The following is a 21,536-nucleotide window of genomic DNA, read 5'->3' on the forward strand; positions in this document are numbered from 1 at the left end:
CTACGGAATAAGCTAAAGAAGTACTTGTACAGCAGGAATCCCTAACTATATTCAATTCCACTTATCTAATTATTAATCTAAAATACCGTTAAACATTTTGAAGATAAAACCAATAAAAAGAATGTATGTCTGTCAAAGTTAACTTAATAATGCTCTTGCAAAACCACAGTTAGTATGGTGTAATTTATGATACTATGCCACGAAAAGCTATTCATAAATTAAAAAGGGCGTGAAGGTAGATCAAAGCCTCACATGCTAAAAAGAATCTCTAAGATATGCAGGAAAATGGGGTTGAGAGGGAAAGATAGATCAGCTGTGATTGAGTGACGAAGTTGACTCAATGGACTGAATGGCCTAATTCTCCTCCTATAATGTGAATTTATATTGATTATATAAGTGTGAAGTAAACCAATACTATTGTTTCAAAGTAACAGAGAAGAAAGGCAAGATTAATGGAACCAAGTAGAAATTAAAATTTAAGCTGAAATTTAAAACTAATAAAAATTTCTTATAGACTACTGTCAGTTTTAAAAAGTCTGCCAAGCATAAAAATGAGGCAAAAATACTGTTGGTGAACTACAGAAGATGTAGTTTGTTGCTGGATAAGATACTAATTGGCATAGCTTCAATTATTTAAATAGCCTTTTTTGCCTCTAAAGTTGTTATGTTCATGTAACAAAGCACCCCATACATAACCTAGCTCAGGCAATGACCATCTGCTATTTTGTAAAAAGTATGTTTCATGGACAAAAAATTTAATTGTTTTGTCAAGGTCCCTCACTACAAAGGGAAACGATGGCTGGCATTGAGCCACACCAATACTTAATAACTGGTGTATGAAATTCTAGGAAATCATGCAAGACTAACATGTGACAGTTCACTTACAAAGTTAAATATTACTTGAATTAAGAATGGAACAACATCTCAAATGTCATTGCTGAGAATTGTACCTCTCTATTAGAGAATTGTTACAAAAAGCAAAAAAAACCTGCAGATGCTGGAAATTTTGTATACAGACAACAAATACTGAACTTAGCAGGTCAGGTCAGGCAATGTCTGTGGAGAGGAAGAAAATGGGGTTAAAGTTTCAGGTTGATGATCTCTCATCAGTTCCGATTCTGATAAGAGGTCATTGATCTGAAATGTTAATTCTGTTTCTGCTTCAGCAGATGCTGCCTTACCTGCTGAGTATTTCCAGCATTTTCTGTTTTTATTATCAAACTATTTAATGTCTTCTTCACTGACATTTCGTACAATGATTGTTATACTGTTATTTTTCTTGTCATAAAAAGCCGGAACGGTATATGGTTTTGACATCTTGACATATTAAGACATACTAAGCTGATTAGTTAGATCCTAATTTGTTTTTTTTAATGCTATTTATGTGTGTTTATTTCTCACTGATATCACTACTTTTCATTAAGAATATGTACTATGTACCTAATGTTCTGATTTTAATGAGATATATACATATTTAATATGACATACAAATAGGGAAAAATCATCAGTGATCAAGTGCACTAACTGTGAAGACACAGCCAATTGTTATCCTCACCTCTCTACGTTTGGTTTCAATGAATCCAGTGAAACTGAATGTGTGGAGATGAATACAATTGGTGGTTGATAGTCTCATATAATTTTTGTTGAGGAAGAAAACATTTATGTGAAGGAAAGTAAATTCAAATAATTGAATAAAAATTTGAAAATACCGAAGAAACAGTCTCATTACCCCCTAACCGTGACTCTACTGGACTGCCATAAAATGCTATCATTACCCCTAACCGTGACTCTACTGGACTGCCATAAAATGCTATCATTACCCCTAACCGTGACTACTGGACTGCCATAAAATGCTATCATTACCCCTAACCGTGACTCTACTGGACTGCCATAAAATGCTATCATTACCCCTAACCGTGACTCTACTGGACTGCCATAAAATGCTATCATTACCCCTAACCGTGACTCTACTGGACTGCCATAAAATGCTATCATTACCCCTAACCGTGACTACTGGACTGCCATAAAATGCTATCATTACCCCTAACCGTGACTACTGGACTGCCATAAAATGCTATCATTACCCCTAACCGTGACTCTACTGGACTGCCATAAAATGCTATCATTACCCCTAACCGTGACTCTACTGGACTGCCATAAAATGCTATCATTACCCCTAACCGTGACTCTACTGGACTGCCATAAAATGCCATCATTACCCCTAACCATGACTCCAGTGGACTGCCATAAAATGCTATCTGGTTCACTGATGTCCTTCAGGAAAGCAAATCTGCTCTCCTTTGCTGATCTGGGTGCAGATACTTCTGCAGGATCCTTCAGTGCTTCTACTCTGGGGCTGTAGAAAGCATCTTGTCCGGAAACATCACAATCTGGTTTGGAAATAGCCTCTGCCCAGGACAGGAAGGCTCTGCGGAGAGCACTGTGTTTGGCTGAATGCACTATGGGAACTACACGCGCCACCCCCCTGCAGGACCTATACATCAGGAGGTGCAGATCCAGAGCCAGCAACATTATGGGGGACCCCTACCACCCCAGCAACAGACTGTTCCAGCTGCTACGGTCAGGCAAACGCCTCCGCTGTCACGCTGTGAAAACAGAGAGGATGAGACGGAGTTTCTTCCCACAGGCCATCAGGACTGTTAACTCTCATATCACCAGGGACTAATTTAATTTATGTATTAATTTATTTTTCGTGTCAAAAAAAAATTCTATTCTGTTTTGTAGTTTTAGCACAATCCGCAGGCGTTGCCACTTTCATTTCACTGCACATCTTGTATATGTATGTGACAAATAAAGTTGACTTGACTTGACTTGATATACGCTAGTGGCATTTACAGGATAGGCATAGGGATATGAGGGAATGGAGGGAAATGGGTTATGTGCAGGTAGATAAATGATAGTCTTCACATCATGTTCAGCAGAGTCTCCTCAGCATTGTGGACTGAGGACCTGTTCTTGTGCTGTACTGTTCTATGTTCTATGTAAGAGCCACAGTGGTGTTGACAGGGTGGATCTAGAGGGAATCTTTTGGGAGAATCTCAAACTAGGTGTCACTCTTTAAAAATAATGTTCCCATATATGATGGTATATTTTTTTCCTTAGAATGTTATGAATCTTTGATACTTCCTGCCACGAAGGGTTATGAAAATAGAATCGTTATATCTCTGTGGCAGAGTTTGATAGATTTCAGAGAGTAAACCAGCCATCCCTGGAACAATTCCATGTGAATCTTTGCTACCTTTTCTGAATGAAGCTTCCGGTTAATTTGAAGATAGACACAAAAAGCTGGAGTAACTCAGCGGGACAGGCAGCATCTCTTGAGAGAAGGGATGGGTGATGTTTCGGGCCAAGGCCCTTCTTCTGAATTACTCCAGCTTTTTGTGTCTATCTTCGGTTTAAACCAGCATCTGCAGTCCCATCTTACACGTTTCTTCAGGTTAATTTGTTTGAAGATAATTATGCAATAATAGCCAAGGATTCATGAAATTGGCGGGTATTTTACCTGGACGTTTGCAGGTGACTGGAAAGGCATAGAGCGAGGAACACTTGGAGGTGCAGATATGCGCAACGTCTTGTGCCGCTTTAACTTGTCGCACAGCAGACTGTAAATTGCACTGAAGTGATCATAGGCATCTGTCTTCAATGACTGGAAGTAAAATTAAAACCCATGTCAATCTGACCTGCATGGAAACTGATTGGAAATATATCGATTTATTCTTATTCAGAGCCAGATCAAATTGTTAATGCATACAGCATTTAACAAGACAATTCAACAACAAACAAAATCAATGCTGACATAGATTAAGGTATCAAAACATGTATCAAAAATAATTAAATGTAAGAGTTCAAATGTTAAAATGTGAATAACTGTACAGTTTGGGCAGTACATGAACACAAAATAAAAGGTTGCTCCAATACCTGTAGTGTGCGTTCTCTTTCCAAACCCAATTCTGTCATGTATATGAGTACTTGTTCATTCAGAGGCTCCGTCTTGATTTCCACTTTGACTTGCTTAGATTCTGTTATTAACTAAGAACACCGTTAACATAATTAAACATGTAACTTTGTCTTCAACTTCACAGCAATTTGCATTTTAACTGCATTAACTGGAAGTTTTATCGATGTACAGCATGCATAAAAATAAGAGTTGCTTAACACTTGTTATTTGTTCAGAAAATTTAAATTTGAATCATACTGATGTAAAACAGCAGAATCACTCAAATTCACTGCAGGTTTAATTAGAGGTTTTTATAGCATTTTATATCTCTTCGGAACTTCCCAAGGCCCACAACAGTCAATTAGTTACTTTGAAGTCAATTCATGTGATGATATGAGCAAATGTTCATAGCAAGTAAGTATATAGCATGTTCTATGGAAGCATTCTTAGTTCTGAATTAAAAGCCCATGTGTTTTAGGTTATAGTTCAATGAAGTGCTCCAAATCAGCATTGTCATCTTTCACACCAGGAGAACAAGACGTCTGATTGCTCCTTGAAAGGCAAGGAATTTCTCGCTGTTTTCAGATCAAAATATTTTCCTTCAATCACCACTAAAAACCTGGCATTAGTTTGTTTGTTGTACTTTACTATATGTAAAATGGTTGCCATTTAACAGCAATTTCATTCCAAGTACTTGGTTGGCTATGAAGCATATCTGAATCTCCTGAAGATGCAAAAGGTACACATGCGAACATTTTTCTACTTGATATGATTTTGGTGAGATTGGATGCAAGATGAATGTTGGGCGGGACACTGAGAGACCTCTCGTACTCTTCAGTCATCGACCTTAATGGCCAACATGACCTTGGTTTAAATTATTATGTGATGGCAGCACCTCTAACAACTTATGTACTACACTGAAATGTCAGCCTATTGTTCAAGTTCTTGGATTTGAATCAATAACATTCTCAGAAGCTAAGTAAAAGCATTGAGTGAAACTGACACAATAAGGATTTTACTTGTATCTAATTATTTTGCTCACAAATTTGGCACTCATTACTTAGCCATGATGCTTTAGATATGAAAACCATAATCCTCATCATTGTAACCCTTAATCTGTATTAAAGTGCATATAAATCATAACTGTCATCATCACCAGCAGTGGAAAAGCTTTTTCATTTACCTCCCAGGCAAGTAGTTCAGATTGAACTCCACGTTTCACAACCTTGACAGTCATTGATTTAGTGAAATATATCTGTTCGCAAATTATTCACCCATATCTCATTGCAGCTATATCTATTGTTTTCCTCACCTAACTTTTACAAGAATAGGGAGTTTTTTCCCTAAGGTTAGGGATTCTGAGGCAGGCTGTGGAGATGGTAATATTGTGTCTAATATCAATTAAATTAGCAATGCTTGCAGATAAAACCTGAAGCTACTTGGAGGGAAAAAAAACCGAGGCATTAGCAGCAGAGCAGGATCCATTGATGAAATACGTGGATCCATGCCACATCAATTGGTTGTGTCACATGACTTAGAACTTTCTTTTAATGAAATGGGCAAAGATAATTTTTTAAGAAATGGAAATGAGCTAAAGTAAGGTAGTCCACTATTGCAATTTCATCTTCGAATGTAAAGAATTAATTATATCTTGGCTGAGCCACTGACTATTTATACTTTCAGCCAAATAAATCAAATTAACTGTCAAACTTTCTTGCTATAATATCTCTTACCATACAATAATACTGACAGTACAGTCAAGCACCAATCTGAACATTCTTTCAACTGCAGTGTTTTTTTTTAAAGTGAACGTTTTTGGTGTGGGAGAGAGGGGATCCAGGGATGCAGTCAGTGTGGAGTTTACACATTCCTTCTGTGGTTGTTCGAGTTTCCATTGTGGTGCTCTGGTTGCCTCCCACACAGTCAAACTTATGCAGGCGCGTTAATTGACTACGGTAAATTTCCACTTTGGTGTGGTAAGTGGCAAAATAATCAAAAAGGGATACACAAGAACCTAGTGATACTGGGATCTTGAGTAAAACACAAGGTGCTAGAATAACTCATTGGGTGCCGCAGCATCTGTAGAATGAATGGAGAGGCAATATTTCAGGTTGGCACCCTTCTTCAGACTGAAATAGAATCAAAAAGGGAGTCATGGGGCATGTGAGATAACAAGTTACAGGAAAATAAGAGAGGATTGATGGATTGCTCTACTCGGAGCTAGCAAGAGCCTAACGGGCTAAAAGCATACTTTGAGATTATAGTAAGTAGGTATTGAATTATCCTCACCCGGTCAAACTCTGGATCAGGATCACCTATTTTCATCCATTTATGTTTGCAGATCTGTTCCACAGATAGGCGTTTACTTGGTTCTAACACAAGCATATGTCGGATCAAGTGTTCACATTCTGAAAGGAAACAAGTGCAATCAGCAAACAAACCCACATATTTAGCTTCAATTATTTTGTACGTTAAATTCAAAATGATCAAAATTGCACTGCGTCTTACATTGTAGTAAATGAATAATTAAAAGTAAATACAATGACTTCATGTATGGTGGATACAGGAGTGTTTTGAGGGATTTTAAGGCAGGAGGTTGACATTTCCACAAATACTCTTCCCATATTATAAAGTGTCTGCTGCTGCATGGGACAATATGATACAGGATTATTCTGAAAAAGATGCATATTCTTTCATCTATTATGGGACCTAATGATCACCCCACACTATTTTATTGCTATTAAAACAGCACCATGGGTCACCCGAATGATGTTTATAAAAATCACATATAATCACAAAATTTAAACTGCAAAATTTACACAATTGCATGTCAGGTTTTTCTAAAATCTGAAACTGGCATTATCAATTGCAGTGTTGCCTTCTGTAAGGGTGTACTGCAAGTTCTTGCAATCCTCAACATAATATAGTATGTTTGACCATTGCAGCCAGTTCTTCAGGGTCACACCATTACACAATCAACACTCTTTAAAATATAAGGGAGTCGTGCTACTGAATGAGTGGATGCTGCACAAAGGGAGGGAGATGGACAATTATTCTCAGGGCTCATGGGATTGGAGAGACCAGTGAAGGATACTGTACAAGAGATATGGTTTTTTTTTTTGCAATGGGTCCATTAAAACTCTCCAGTGCAGTTCTTTGTTAGGAGGACTGAACACATTTGCTCAATCTACCTTTTCATATGAGCAAAAGGGTAAGCAAATTTGGTTTCCTCTCCAAAAGTGAGAAGTCTGGTTGACACCCCCTCCTCAGTTCAGCAGTGAGGAACAAACTGCAGGTAAGTCTTCCACTTTCAAGGAACTAGGTAACTGCACACCTAGATCCCTCTGCTCTACAATACTCTGCAGGGCCCTGCCATTCACTGTGAAGGTCCTGCCCTGGTTTGACTTTCCAAAATACACCACCTCTCACTTATCTGCATTAAAATTCATTAATCATTCCTCAGTCCACTTGTACATATGTTCACGATCCTGCTGTAATTTTGGATAACCATCTTCACTATTTATGATACTATCCACTTTAGTGTCATCTGCAAACATACTAATCACGCCTTTTATATTCTCTTCATACGTTGAGCAGTTAATTATTGTCTTGTAACAGTATGAGTTGTGAATGACCATAGACCAGTGTGCATTGTACACTGAGTATGAGCTTCTCAATCACATGGACATTGCAATGAGAGGGTCAAAACATTTTGAATACAGCAAAGCTTCAATTTCTTTGTAAATGTTATGTGCTAATCAGTAATACCATAAGGTGGGGAGAGAGAAATTCAGTTGCAACCTATCAATTTTCATTAGCATTGGTATATTCATTCTTACCACAAAAATACATTGCCCATCCATTAAAATGGCTCAGAGATACAATATAACCAACAACATGATGGAAAAAGTTAATCAAATTATGCCACATTTTAAAATTATTTTTAGTTTAGTTTAGTTTAGAGATAGATTAGTATGGAAACAGGCCCTTCAGCCCACCGAGTCCGTGCCGACCAACGATCACTGTATACCGGTTCTAGTCCTATACACAAGGGACAATTTACAGAGGTCAATTAACCTATAAACCTGCACATCTTTAGAATGTGCTGAAACCGGAACATCCAGAGAAAACCCACATGCACACAGGGAGAACGCACAAACTCCGTACAGAGAGCAACCGTAGTCAGAATCAAACCCGGGTCTCTGGCGCTGTAAGGCAGCTGCGCCATTGTACCAGCCTAACTACACCTTACAGTATGTAATGACTATAACAACATATATTTTAGCTTACTATATATCACATGGGCATCAAGTAATTAATGGATTATTGGTACTTAGCAGAATCCCTGGTGTCAAACAGGATCAGTAAACAACAAATAACTGGTGTCAAACAGGATCAGTAAACACCAATAACTGTCTAATAATACGTTCTTTTAGATTTGACTTATTATGCATTTCTAACATAATATCTCGCTCTATTTATTCCTCCCTGGACTCTATTTGAAGTAAATACTTGAAGTTTGCATCAGAATTAATCAGTTTTGCAGCTTGCATTTGCTCTCACAGCAACAGAAATAACCATGAAAGCAGAAAAAATGTGATTTTTTTATATTTGGTAGAAATATTTTTAATATTCAGGTTTAGGTGGTATAGCAAGTTACCATAATGCTCTCTTCACTCTTTGAATTGAGTCTGAAGGCAGCTCACAATATGAAGAGTACCTCCTGTAAATGGTACCTAGATGAGCAGTTTCAATGAACAACTGGGGACAGTCACACCCTTCTAGAGACAAAAATACTATGCACACACACATATACATGCATACTTGCATGTGTACACATTTAATTTGTGTTCCTGTTCAAAAACAATTCATTTTATTGTACAGTAACAGATCAGGAACTACAACAGAAGTTAAATTTTCATGAGTGCATGTGGCATTCTATGTGTATTCATTCTTTGTTTACAAGTTGCTCATTATTAACTTATGTGCCAGTGTTCTGTTCACAGATCCAACTGCAATGATGGACAGCTGCTTAGACAACTGGGGTGCACAGGTCCTGATGAAGATACATCAAGTTCAGAAAGTTAGAAGCAGAATTAGTTATGCGCTTGATTCTTTTGGGGCTGAAGTATACCATTCCTTTCACAGGCCTTCTTCATAGCAATGAATACCATAATTGGCAACTGCTGCTCATGCTCCTTGTCATGGTGGACGTTAATATGCAAACATAGGAGAGTGGCATATTGTAGATATCTTAAATCCTCTCTCCTGGATAGCCATAATTCTTCTCCAACTAAGTTGTAATACCATGTGCATGTCGGCAGTTAAGTGATGAAGACAGCCCACGTGTGATAACATCATCCACTGGACAACAGGCCACTTAAGATCTGCATTCAAAAGCAATTCGCAAGGAGATATCAGCACATCGAACCTTCACCGTAAATCTGCTGACCATCAAATTCCAATTCAGGTCATTGTCACCATAGCTCGCGGTGTCATGTCACCAAATCTATGTCACCAAATGTTAATGCTGCTGTTTAATAAAAGTGCAAGGGGTGACAATTGGTATCCCAGTGGCTCGTGCTCCTTCTGTGATTATCTTCTCCTGCAAAGAGGAACATTGGGATATTATGAATATAAATAAACATTTCTAAATTTGAGATTGCAGCATTGCGTAAATAATTAAGGGAATTAATTCTCAAAGTGTTTACAATGAAAATACTGTTAAAAGTATAACAATTGGCTTACAAATAACGGTAATTCACTGATGCACTGAACATACATTTACTGAAATTAGTTTTGCATTTTTGATTAAAGTATGCTCTCCTATTATGGGTGATTTTATCTTTTGGCAGTGTTAATCGACACTTGGTGATTTGGAGATTTTTTTTTTTCTATACTACACTTTATATCATATCATATATCATATCATATCATATATATACAGCCGGAAACAGGCCTTTTCGGCCCTCCAAGTCCGTGCCGCCCAGCGATCCCCGTACATTAACACTATCCTACACCCACTAGGGACAATTTTTACATTTACCCAGCCAATTAACCTACATACCTGTACGTCTTTGGAGTGTGGGAGGAAACCGAAGATCTCGGAGAAAACCCACGCAGGTCACGGGGAGAACGTACAAACTCCTTACAGTGCAGCACCCGTAGTCAGGATCGAACCTGAGTCTCCGGCGCTGCATTCGCTGTAAAGCAGCAACTCTACCGCTGCGCTACCGTACTTTACCTATATATATTTTTTTATTAGCAAAGCTGACTGGTGAACATTTTAGAACGTGATCTCAGCTTTTTCCTCCATGTATATAAATAGTAAATTTTTTATCTATAATTTTTGTGTTACTAGAATATTATTTTCATACCTTGGTGCTTTTTCAAGCGGTGGAACTTCATCCTGGCTTCTTTCCAGGTCCTCGAAGTATGTGACCTCAAGCTCCGTTTTAACACCACAGAGTTTGTCACCAGAATATATTTGCAGGTCTACTTTTAGGCATTGAAAGGTCATTCTGTTTCTTCATAATGCAGACAATGATCTAAAAGGCCTGATCTTACGCTGCAAACAATTTCTCCAAACTTCACAGATGATATAAAAACATAAAGTACAAGAACTTTAAGTAACTGTTTACGGTACAGGTCCATTACCCATCCGGAAGATAAAAACTAAGATACGCAGTAAAGTTTTAAGTACACAAGTTTAATATATCTAGGAGGCCAAGCAAAGTGATAACATAGATGAGCAAATAAAACTTGAATAAGGAAGCTGTGAGATTAGGGATGCAAGTGAAAGGAAAATACATAATACTCTAAAAAAGAATAAAACTAGATATAATATGCATGAGTATAAATTGCAGAGGCAAAGTTAGTGCTTCATCTTGCAATAGAATTTTATGTTTGGATATTAATGTCAAAGCATTGATGTGTCACTAAAAGCATTGACTAATTCAAATTAACACTGAGGATGAGAGTGTTTAAACAAACCAATAGGTTTCTAATAGCACAGAGAAAGGTAGAGATAAACTGATTAAAAAGTTTGCAAGTATGAGTTTTTAACACAAGATAAATAGTACAGACTCAAAGCAATCTACTACAGTATATTCATTAAATATTCTCATCAAAAGAGCACAAGAACATAAGAAATAGATTCAGGAACGTTCACCCACATCCTTAAGCTGGCATGAACATTCAATATCAGTGCTGATATAGCTTATCCCTATATCTTAAATCCAGTTTTTCTAACCTTGAATTCCCTCTTATCCAAAAGCCTATTGATCACAGCACTGATTTTACTTCTATGATGATACATATCTGCAATAATGTGTATTGTATGATATTGAAACTCCAGGGATCCAATAAATTTAAATCCCCTTTGAGAGAAACTTATCCTTATCTTGTTCCCAGATGGCCAAACAATTATCCTGAGCTTCTGAATCCTATTTCTAAACCCTCCAGGGAGAGGAAACAACCTCTCAATATTTGTCTTGTCAATCCCACTCAGCATAATTTATTTACTTCTCATCTTTGTAAACGTCAATGAATGAAGAGACAAGCCAAACTTGTTCAATCTCTCCTCTTAGGACACCCACCCATTGCTGGCAGCACTGTATTGAATCTGGTGAGTTTCATTGTCTGTATAACTAGCCCACAGCCAACAATAGACTGTTTCCTTGATCATCGGAACTTTTTTGCATTTCTGTCATTTATTTGTTCTATATCTCTCTATATCACTGTCTATAACTCTCTCACTTCCCTTTCCCCTGACTCTCAGTCTGAAGAAGGGTCTCGACCCGAAACATCACCTGTTCCTTTTCTCCAGTAATGCTGCCTGACCCGCTGAGTTACTCCAGCTTTTTGTGTCTATCTTTGGTTTAAAACCAGCATCTATAGTTCCTTCCTACGCAATATTGCTTATTATTGAGAATACTACATGGCACTTTTAGCAATGAGATTTCTGATTGTTATAATGGCATAAAAACATACAAGATGTCACAGCGATTGTGACAAGGGCATCTAAATATTGATAGACTTTTTTTAAACCTAGTTTACTCTTTTTATTTTAATCAAACTTTTCTCCAATAACCACTTAGTACCCTTTTTAGTATTTCTGCCAATACTCTTAATTCCTTTACTAACATTATTTAGTTTGACGTATACAATCATTGTTAATTCATAATTTAAAAGTTATTCAAGAGAAAAACAAATAAAAATAAGAATGTTACTGTAATTCAAAAGGGATACAACAGATTAAATAGATGTCAAAATTACCTAAATCAGATACATCAAGATAAAACTCTTGGACTAGAAAGGCAAGTTAGAAACATAGAAAAACATTGAAAAATAGATGCAGGAGTAGGCCATTTGGCCCCTCGAGCCAGCACCACCATTCAACATGATCGTGGCTGATCTAAAATCAGTACCCTTTTCCTGCTTTTTCCCCATATCCCTTGATTCTTTTAGCCCCTCTAACTCTTTCTTGAAAATATCCAGTGAATTGGCCTCCACTGCCTTCTGTGACAGAGAATTCCACAGATCCACAACTCTCTGGGTGAAAAAACTCAGAGATTGCTTATAACTATAATTAAAAGCTACCCAACATTAAAACAACTAAGTCTCCAGTTGCTGTATTAATGTCAGTATTAATCAATGTCAAATATAGCCAGTGACTTGTGTACGCTATTGCTTTCAAACAAACATTACTGGCAGCTGGACTATTGAGAATGTGACATTATAAGGATGATAATCTCAACGAATGGAAACATTGCCTTGGGAGCTTAATAACAGTGGTCTATTATTTAGACTAATTTACTGAATGTTAGAGTAATCCTCTATAGACTTGAGTATTCAGCACAAGTACTTATTTACACTTTAAAACAGGTGATTGTGAGTGAAATGCAGTTCTTCCATTGGGCTCAGTAATCAGTCCTTTGCTTTGTGTGATATGTATCGATAATTTAGATTTGAACGCAAAGGACACGATAAACATACAAGAGGGATGACAGAAAATCTTGTTTTTGACACTGAAAAGGAATTTAATCTGCAGGAAGATTCAGTTTGATCAGCTGGACAGAGAAGAGGCAAAAGGAGGTTAATCTAGAGAGGTGTGAGGTAATGCATTTGGAGTGGTGCAACAAAGGTAGGAAATACACGTTGGGAGGATTTATTATGCATTTCCTAGCTTTGTTGTAGCTTAATGATGTGAAGGAACAAAGGAAATCGAGTTCATACCCAGTTTCTTAAAAACACCAAACACCTCCGGAATGCTCTCCTTTATTAGCCAAGGCATAAAACATAAAACCAGAGAAGCTATACTAAAAAAAATGTACAATGCAAGTTAGGCTATGCTCCAAGTATTGGGTACAGATCTATATTCAAATATATATATTTGGTGGGTTTGATTATTTGGAACACAGGATATTGAGGCAGACTTAATTCTCATGTATAACTATAGAGACAGAGAACATAGCAATTTCCATGAAGGGAGAGGCCGAAATCCTGAGACAAAGATTTAAAACAATGAACAGGAAGATTAGTAGAATGATGAAGAACATATTTTCACCAAGAAGCAGCTTGGGATTGAAACACTGAGGGAGAAACCCTCAACACATGCAAATAGATACTTGACTATAACCTGCAGGGCAGCAAACTGAATATTCATGGTGCAATTAGACAATGAAAATGTTTGTCGACTGGTGCGCAAGCAAAGGGTCAAATGAGTTCCTGAGTTATAAATTTTACACATTTCCATTGCATAAATTATTTCTCATTAAAAATATCCGATTGATTTTCAAACCGCACGGTTAATGAAGAAACTACCATTTTGAAAGAAAGCGTTATCTCATTTGTCCAGTAAATGCTGCATAAAGCTACTGATTTAGATAATATGTGTAAGAAGGAACCGAAGATAGACACAAAAAGCTGGAGTAACTCAGTGGGACAGGCAGCATCTCTGGAGAGAAGGAAAGGAGAGAGAAAGAACCCGATACGTCACCCATTCCTTCTCTCCAGAGATGCTGCCTGTCCCGCTGAGTTACTCTTGCTTTTTGTGATTTAGATAATGACATCTGTGGAACGTTCTGCAATTTTACCATCAACTTTGCAGCACTCTGAATTCAATTTATAGAAATTTTACAATTTACAATCATGCATAACATTCACTAAAACACAAAATAAATCATTATAAAATATTGCAGGTAACAATATTCATATCCCAGCTTTAAACACAAAATTGTGATATGCTAATATGATGAATGCTTCTGATATAACATGACTCCTTTCTTTCAAGCATTGACTACTGTGGATGGTAGCTCCATAGCTTCAACAATCTTTTGGTGGTTAAACTCTTAAATGCAGACAAATACAATGAAAGCCTACAGCCAAATTGGTCAAGAAAGCCAGGACCTCCAACACACTTAAATATCAATTTGATATCAAAAATCCTCTGACTCCCCCACTCGACATCCACCCAAATATCCAATGTGACACTGTCATTCCTCTACTATCCAATCCCAAAGACATATCTAACATCCTCCATTGATCTCTCATGTACAACTCTGCCCTCCCCAAACTCTACCCCGTAACTCTTTCCCCACCCTTTAACCGCCCAAAATGACCCTCCCCTATCCACATAAGAATCACCTCTGCACTGCTGGCTGCCTTCCCATCCATATAAAAATAACAATCAGCCTTTAAGTCTTGTTGGCTTTAGCCAGGAAGAGAATTTGATACAAAAATGGTGAAAGGAGTTCAAGGGTGGTCACCATACAATAGGAAGGATGTAATTAGCTAAAGTAGGTGCAGAAAAGATTAACAAAGATGTTGCTGGTACTGAGAACGTGTTTTAAGGATAGACTGCATAGGCTGCAATTGTTTTTATTAGAGTAAAGGTGATTGAGGGGTGACCTTATAGAGATCTATAAAATCATGAGATAAGATAAGAGTACAGATAAGATGAATCGTCATAGTCTTTTTCTCAGGGTAGGGACCTGAGAAAATTCTACAATTCAAGGGCAGAGTTTTAAGATGAGAGGGAAAAGTTTTAAAGGGGACCTGAGAGGAACAATTTCCACACAGAGGGTTGTAGGTACATAAAAAGGGCTGCCAGAGGCATTGGTAGAGGCTGGTACAATTACAAAGACTAAAACATATTGTCACAGGTACATCGAGGAATACTGGCTAAATACAGGTCAATGGGAGTAGCTCAGAAAGACAACTTGGTCGACGTGAACAAGTTGGGCAGACCATGCTGTAAAATCTATGGTTCTAACTTTCTAGGATGCTAAACCACTTCCAGATTTGCAGGATGCTAAACTTTCATCTCTATCAAGTCCAGCCTCTTCCCCAGCTGCTTTACCTGCTAACATGTAATACAGATTTTTCTGTGTCTGCAGCAATACATCCCCAGTAATATGAAAGCAAGAATACACTCAGAGTAGCCCTGCCCTAACTTACTTACCTAAGAAATGCTGAGATTAGACTTTTTGTGTTTTCACATTCCTCAAAGACAGAATACTTAAGAATGAGAATCCAAGTAACTTTTCTGAGACCCATATTGTGACTTTTTTAAAATAAATACGCATTCACAATTTACAATGGATTCAACATTCAGCATGTTATACATGTCAGTTTTGGCTGCATCGAAAACTCTGAAATAGAATACTGAACACAACTGTTGGCATTGAAAATGTGCTGTGCAAATCAAATTGGTATTCAAAATGGAATAAATCCTTCCTACATCTCAAAATAATGAACAAATATAATGTATCAGGACTTTGGTGAATGCCTAAAGTTCCAAAAGGAAGTGCAGGCATTTAGCCACTTAAATGTTGTAGGTTTGACTCCACGGCACATGCATTGTCAAAGACAGAAGTTCTAACTTATTTTTAGATTCAGAATGCTAAAGCTGTGAGCTTGCACTAACATCTTGCTGAGATTCCCCAACATTTGTGCTGGGGATAGACATGAAGTGCTGAAATAACTCAGCGAGTCTGGCAACATCCCTGGCAAAAAAGGATGGGTGACATTTTGAAGACAGAAATTGCCTTTCAATTTCCGGACCAATTAACAGAGCGACCCAATTGATTTCAACTAGAAGACATAGGGATGGGTTTTATTCCTTAATTTTGAAACGATAATGTTATGCTTAATTATTGCTCCAAAGACGTACAGGTATGTAGGTTAATTGGCTGGGTAAAATGTAAAAATTGTCCCTAGTGGGTGTAGGATAGTGTTAATGTACGGGGATCGCTGGGCGGCACGGACTTGGTGGGCCGAAAAGGCCTGTTTCCGGCTGTATATATATGATGATATGATATGATATGATATGATATGATATTGGTGTAATTCTTTCTCTTCTAATTTATAATAAACTGTTTACTTCAATTTTAGTAGTTTAAATGGCACTCAATGTTAAAACCTGCAAAATGATGCTGACAAGTCTCATTTGGAATAGTTGGAGATGAGGCTTTGCCACCTCATAAGATCATGTGATAGGAGCAGAATTAGGCCATTGGGCCCATCAAGTCTACTCCGCCATTCAATCATGGCTAATCTATCTTTCTCTTTTAACCCCATTCTCCTGCCTTATCCCCATAACCCCTGACACCCGCACTAATCAACACCCGCATTGTCAAAGCTTTAATTTTATTTTTAGTCTGTCTGTCTGTCTGTCTATTTATTTATTGGTTAATATGATACAACAAATTGACCACTTTGGTTATGAAAGTTAAATATTTAATTTAGGGTTGTTTTGGGGGACAGGGCTTCCTTCGTTCATAGCCGGAGGCCCAGCTGTGATTTAAACCAAGTAGCTGGAATCCAGGATGCTTCAGGCCAATAAAATCAGCCTCCACTGTAAGAAGTAGTCTACATGTGAAGACTAAAGGTGGCCATTCTGGTCAAATGTCTAGGCTAGCAAGATCTGCTACATTTCATGATTAGATTTCCTACCCTAAGAATTATAGTTAAGGTGGCCATTTAAACAATGATGCTTGCTTTTGAAATAGCATCATAATATGATTAAATTTTCAGAGATTTGCCCTCATCAAAATAATTCCCTTCATGTTAGGATTCTTAGAGGAATATTAAAAACAATGAAAATTATTCAGAAATTATAGCAACTTTCAAAATTCTTTATTGCATGCACGTGCCAATTTAGTTACTTAATAGTTAACATTCCCATCAAAAGTAAGGAAAGTACTGGAATAGTAATATTCCACATCTTTAAATTGTAAAAGGCAAATATCATGAATTTACAGTTATTCTTTGCGTCTGCAGAAACTACAAAGGAATTTAGTTTAAAACGACACTCAAAAATATACTGGGAACTGCTTCCTTGTTGTCTCCATATGGAATAAAGGTTTACATCAAAACCTAAATACCTTACATCACTTGTTGCATTAATAAAACCTCAGAATCAATAATTCATGAATAATATTCTCATGATTATGTTTACCCCTAAACAGTTACATTGCAGAATTCCATCAATATTTTAAAGCCCCTTTGTACTCATTGATTAATGTAAAACAATGCTCTTACCTGTAGACATAAAGAATGGAATTCGAAATTTGCCACTTAGTACCCTGGCCCGCAAGTTTTGAAGTGTGTTGCCATCAAATGGCAAGGCCCCACATACTAGCACGTATAACACCACGCCCAAGCTCTGATAGAAAAAAATGAGGTGACTCATATTACCATAAATCATACTCGGTATTTTACTATTTATTCTGTTCTTTCTTTCTCTACTGCTGCTAATATCTGGTGCAAACACGCAAAAAACAAAATCGCAAACTCCTCAGCAGCACTTCAATCTGTCCGCCACTTTCAACTCGATCTAAACAAATATTTCCATTGACAGTAAGGTGTGATTAGTTACATGCTTATACATCTTTCAGGGAATTGGAAGCATAACAATGCATTACTCAGTGTTGAGATTATTGTTTCAAGTATAAAACTGTTGATTTAACACAATTCCCTCAGATCAGACAAAACATTTATCCTACACTCAGAAAAAAATGTTTGTTACGTTTAGGTTGATATTCTTACTTTTGTGCATAAAATATAGAAGTTGTTTTATCTTATGCAAAGCTGACTGTGAAAAGGGCAGTACAAGGGACAGAGGGAGAGGGCGGAGAAAAGTTTCTGAATGCAACGTATGAGAACACGGAAATGAACTTCAAAATTGATATTAAACACCTCAGTTTGTCTACACTAGTGGAAATACATTTGTTTCTTGATTACTTAAACAAAATCATCTTTCAATCACTTAATACACACTGAAATGATACATAAATTCATCAAGGAGTTAACAATAAATCAAACAGGTTTCATGGATACTTTATAGATGTTATGTCAGTTTGGACAAAATTGTCGAATCAAAGAGCAAACTAAAATATATCAAAAGATAACCTGTTCTAAAAATAAAAATAGTCCTTAAGACTTACCCAAATATCCACTTTTGGGCCATCATATTCTTTTCCTTCAAACAGCTCAGGAGCTGCGTACGGTGGACTCCCACACCATGTTTTCAGCAACTGTCCTGGTGTAAAGATGTTACTGAATCCAAAGTCTGAAATATAAATGAATTTAGTTTAGTGTAAAGTAGTGCGGTTAGAGCTTGTGTTATCTTTAGATAATATTGTCACAAAAAGGGACATATTTATGCAACTTCCTGGTATTTCGCAATAATAAAGATTTTTCATTCATTTTATGGGATATTATTCTTGCTTGCAGCAAGATTTAGTTCACTATTCATCCCTAACTGCACTTGAGAATGTAGAGGTGAGTCCACTTGATCTGTTTAAGTCCTGCTGGTAAAAGTATTCACTGTGTTGTTGGGTAGAAAGGTACAGACTTAGACCCAGTAACGGTGCAGAAACAGCAATATATTTCTAAGTGATGAACAACTCTGCAGGGATATGCAGACAGTGCTGTTTCCTGTGCTATTATTTTCAAACCTTACACTGGTGAAAAGACAATATCAAGCAGATTTACCAAGTAGTAGATTTACTCCTCCCCTTATAGATTGCCACAAATCTGATCTGGTAGGTATGATTTACAGGATTAAGCCAACTGAGTCATTGGTGATTAAGGCCACCAAAATCCCTTATCCAGAGAATATTGTGCCCTGCTACTTTCAATGTTTCTTACAAGTGTTGTTCTACTGGGGCACTGATTCATCAGATGAGGGAGGACACTAGGTGGCAACCACCTGGAATCCCATCACTGATGACCACTATCCCGATTTCCGCAGCCATTCAGAAGACCAAAGAAAGCAAGTATAATCAATAACGGGCAGTTCTAAAAATGGCGTGACACACAGCAATCAAATACAATGTTGAAAAGCAGTGATATGTCTGGAATAGAACATATTACTGTTTTAGTTATTCTCAGTTATTACTCTGATCAAGTCAGAGGTAAAACAATTGCCAGGCAATAATCTGGAAGCTGAAATATGATGAGCAATGTCTATAAAGTGCTGCATTGTTCTTTCAGCTTGACAAACTAATTTTGGTTTGCATTTCAATTGCGATACAAATAGAATGCAACAAATACTGAAGTTCAAAAATTATTAGTAAAAATCAGCCGACAAAGAACATTGTCAGTAGGCGATATCGCGGCATAGAAACAGTATTACAACTGAAAGCGTACTTAAAATTGCACTACATATGGATCCCCAGATATTTTATCACGAGGCTCCCTCGGACAATGTGCATAGATAAAATGTCTTGTTTTGAGGAAATGGGCACAAAGACTGCTCCTCTGCAAACGCCCATCATAGTACATGGGGAGAGATCATGGAAGGAATTCATTGAGGCCGGGAAAACGAAAGTCAGCAGAATGGGGTGGCCAGGGGATTATGTGGAGAGGAATAATGGAATCACTGCATAGCGGAGGTAGAGACAGAGAACATCTTAGAAGGTACGGAAAGAATTGAGAAGGTCATAACACAATGGTCCTATTGTAGAGATAGACAAATTTAGGGAATGGAAAAAAGAATATATCCTGTAAGAGTTGATCAGAATGATATCAGAAGATTGATGGGAAGATAGCGTCAAAGGAGCTGAGAAGGTGATCAGATGGTTAGGGCCAAAAACATTGGCAACACAGGAAGAGGTGGAAATAATCATTGAGAAAATACAAGATAAACACCTACCTAGAGGAGATGGGCTCCCAACATTTCCAATCAGCAAGCCATATAATGTTTGGGCATTTAAATAAAAGTAAAAGCAAATGTCAAATCTTATTCAACACCTGTGATATGAGTGAAGTCACTGACTGCAAGCCTCATCTGCCCAGCACGATTGCTTGCAAATTATTCCAAAATGTGCACTATTTGACGTCAATGTGCATGCCCAGCAGCTTTGGTGCATTTGTATTGTTTGGATAAATGACATGAACCTAACCTCCAGAGCGTGCAATAAGTGCACAAAGCTCACATTCGCTTTCTAAAAAGATTTTTCATTCTAAAATACTTGCACTATATGACAGAATTTCCAGGCCTGTGTTTTGTATCTGTGTCCTCTTTCCTCAATATTATTAAGTGGTATGGATACGAAACAGATTTGGATTGTGTAGCTGAAAATAAAGAATGTTATTGTTGGTCAATGGTTATTAAAAGGACAGTGAAAGATGAGATAATTAGTGGGGAACCAAGCAGCTAAAACAGCAGGTGAGAAGTCCCTTCGTTCTGTGCTCTTTTGAACAAAGCAAGCCAACTCCGTGTGAATTCTTTGGTTTGGTATTATGCTAACATTTAAAGGATACTAGGTTTTCCTCTGCTACATCATATTGGCTGCAATAAACGGTTCAGAGGGCCTTTATTGAAAATGGGCAACCATTTGTCAGCTATTGTTTGGACTATGCTCACCCGCACACTGACAGTATCAACAGACTACTGTAAAGAACTGGTCAGAAAGACCTGACAAGCAGCAAAAATGTAAATTGTAAAAATTTACATTCCTTAATTGAACTTGATTCCATAACTGCACAATTATGTAATGCACTATATTGATGTATTCATATTCATAATAATATTCTAGAATTTACATGCAGATATTTGTACTCAGCTTTCTATTGCAACACTTGATTATCTATCACCAAAGAATGACACACGATTGGGAATAGAATCCATAAATCATTGCCGGAAAGCATACCTTCATCCATGCTCCAGTGGAAGGAACTTATACCATCTATCCACTCATAGTTACAGATCATTGCAGCATAAATATTCCTTCCTCCATGGAGGATTTTAAGCAACTGACTAGTTCTGTCATCGCCAAATGTTTTCTTTGTCACCACTCGAGCAAACCACCACTCAATCAACATAGTAGTATAAGAAAATAACTGCAGATGCTGGTACAAATCGATTTATTCACAAAATGCTGGAGTAACTCAGCAGGTCAGGCAGCATCTTGGGAGAGAAGGAATGGGTGACGTTTCGGGTCGAGACCCTTCTTCAGACTCAATCAACATATATTACTGCTCCAAATATCTTAAGATGGAGGTCACACATCAAAACAAGTTTTCTATTAAAACAATAAATGGCAAATTACATATGTAACTGTTCTAC

General features: G+C 37.4%; 1 protein-coding gene across 4 annotated transcripts in view; it reads right to left on the reverse strand.

Annotated features, from left to right (window-relative positions):
- sik3 (SIK family kinase 3) overlaps window positions 1-21,536 on the reverse strand; it is a 198,055-nt gene that overhangs the window by 42,167 nt on the left and 134,352 nt on the right. For all 4 annotated transcript variants that reach the window (XR_013549225.1, XM_078426579.1, XM_078426580.1 and 1 more), the window contains exons 5-9: window positions 18,409-18,533; window positions 17,504-17,627; window positions 6,248-6,366; window positions 3,940-4,050; window positions 3,524-3,667 (exon numbers count right to left, since the gene is read on the reverse strand). Coding sequence is in view for 3 of the 4 variants with exons in the window: in XM_078426579.1 (XP_078282705.1) it covers window positions 3,524-3,667; window positions 3,940-4,050; window positions 6,248-6,366; window positions 17,504-17,627; window positions 18,409-18,533 (623 nt within the window). In the remaining variant the exon portion in view is untranslated. The remainder of the gene's footprint in view (window positions 1-3,523; window positions 3,668-3,939; window positions 4,051-6,247; window positions 6,367-17,503; window positions 17,628-18,408; window positions 18,534-21,536) is intronic.

This window comes from Rhinoraja longicauda, chromosome 32, assembly GCF_053455715.1.
Source record: "Rhinoraja longicauda isolate Sanriku21f chromosome 32, sRhiLon1.1, whole genome shotgun sequence".
NCBI lineage: Eukaryota > Metazoa > Chordata > Chondrichthyes > Rajiformes > Arhynchobatidae > Rhinoraja > Rhinoraja longicauda.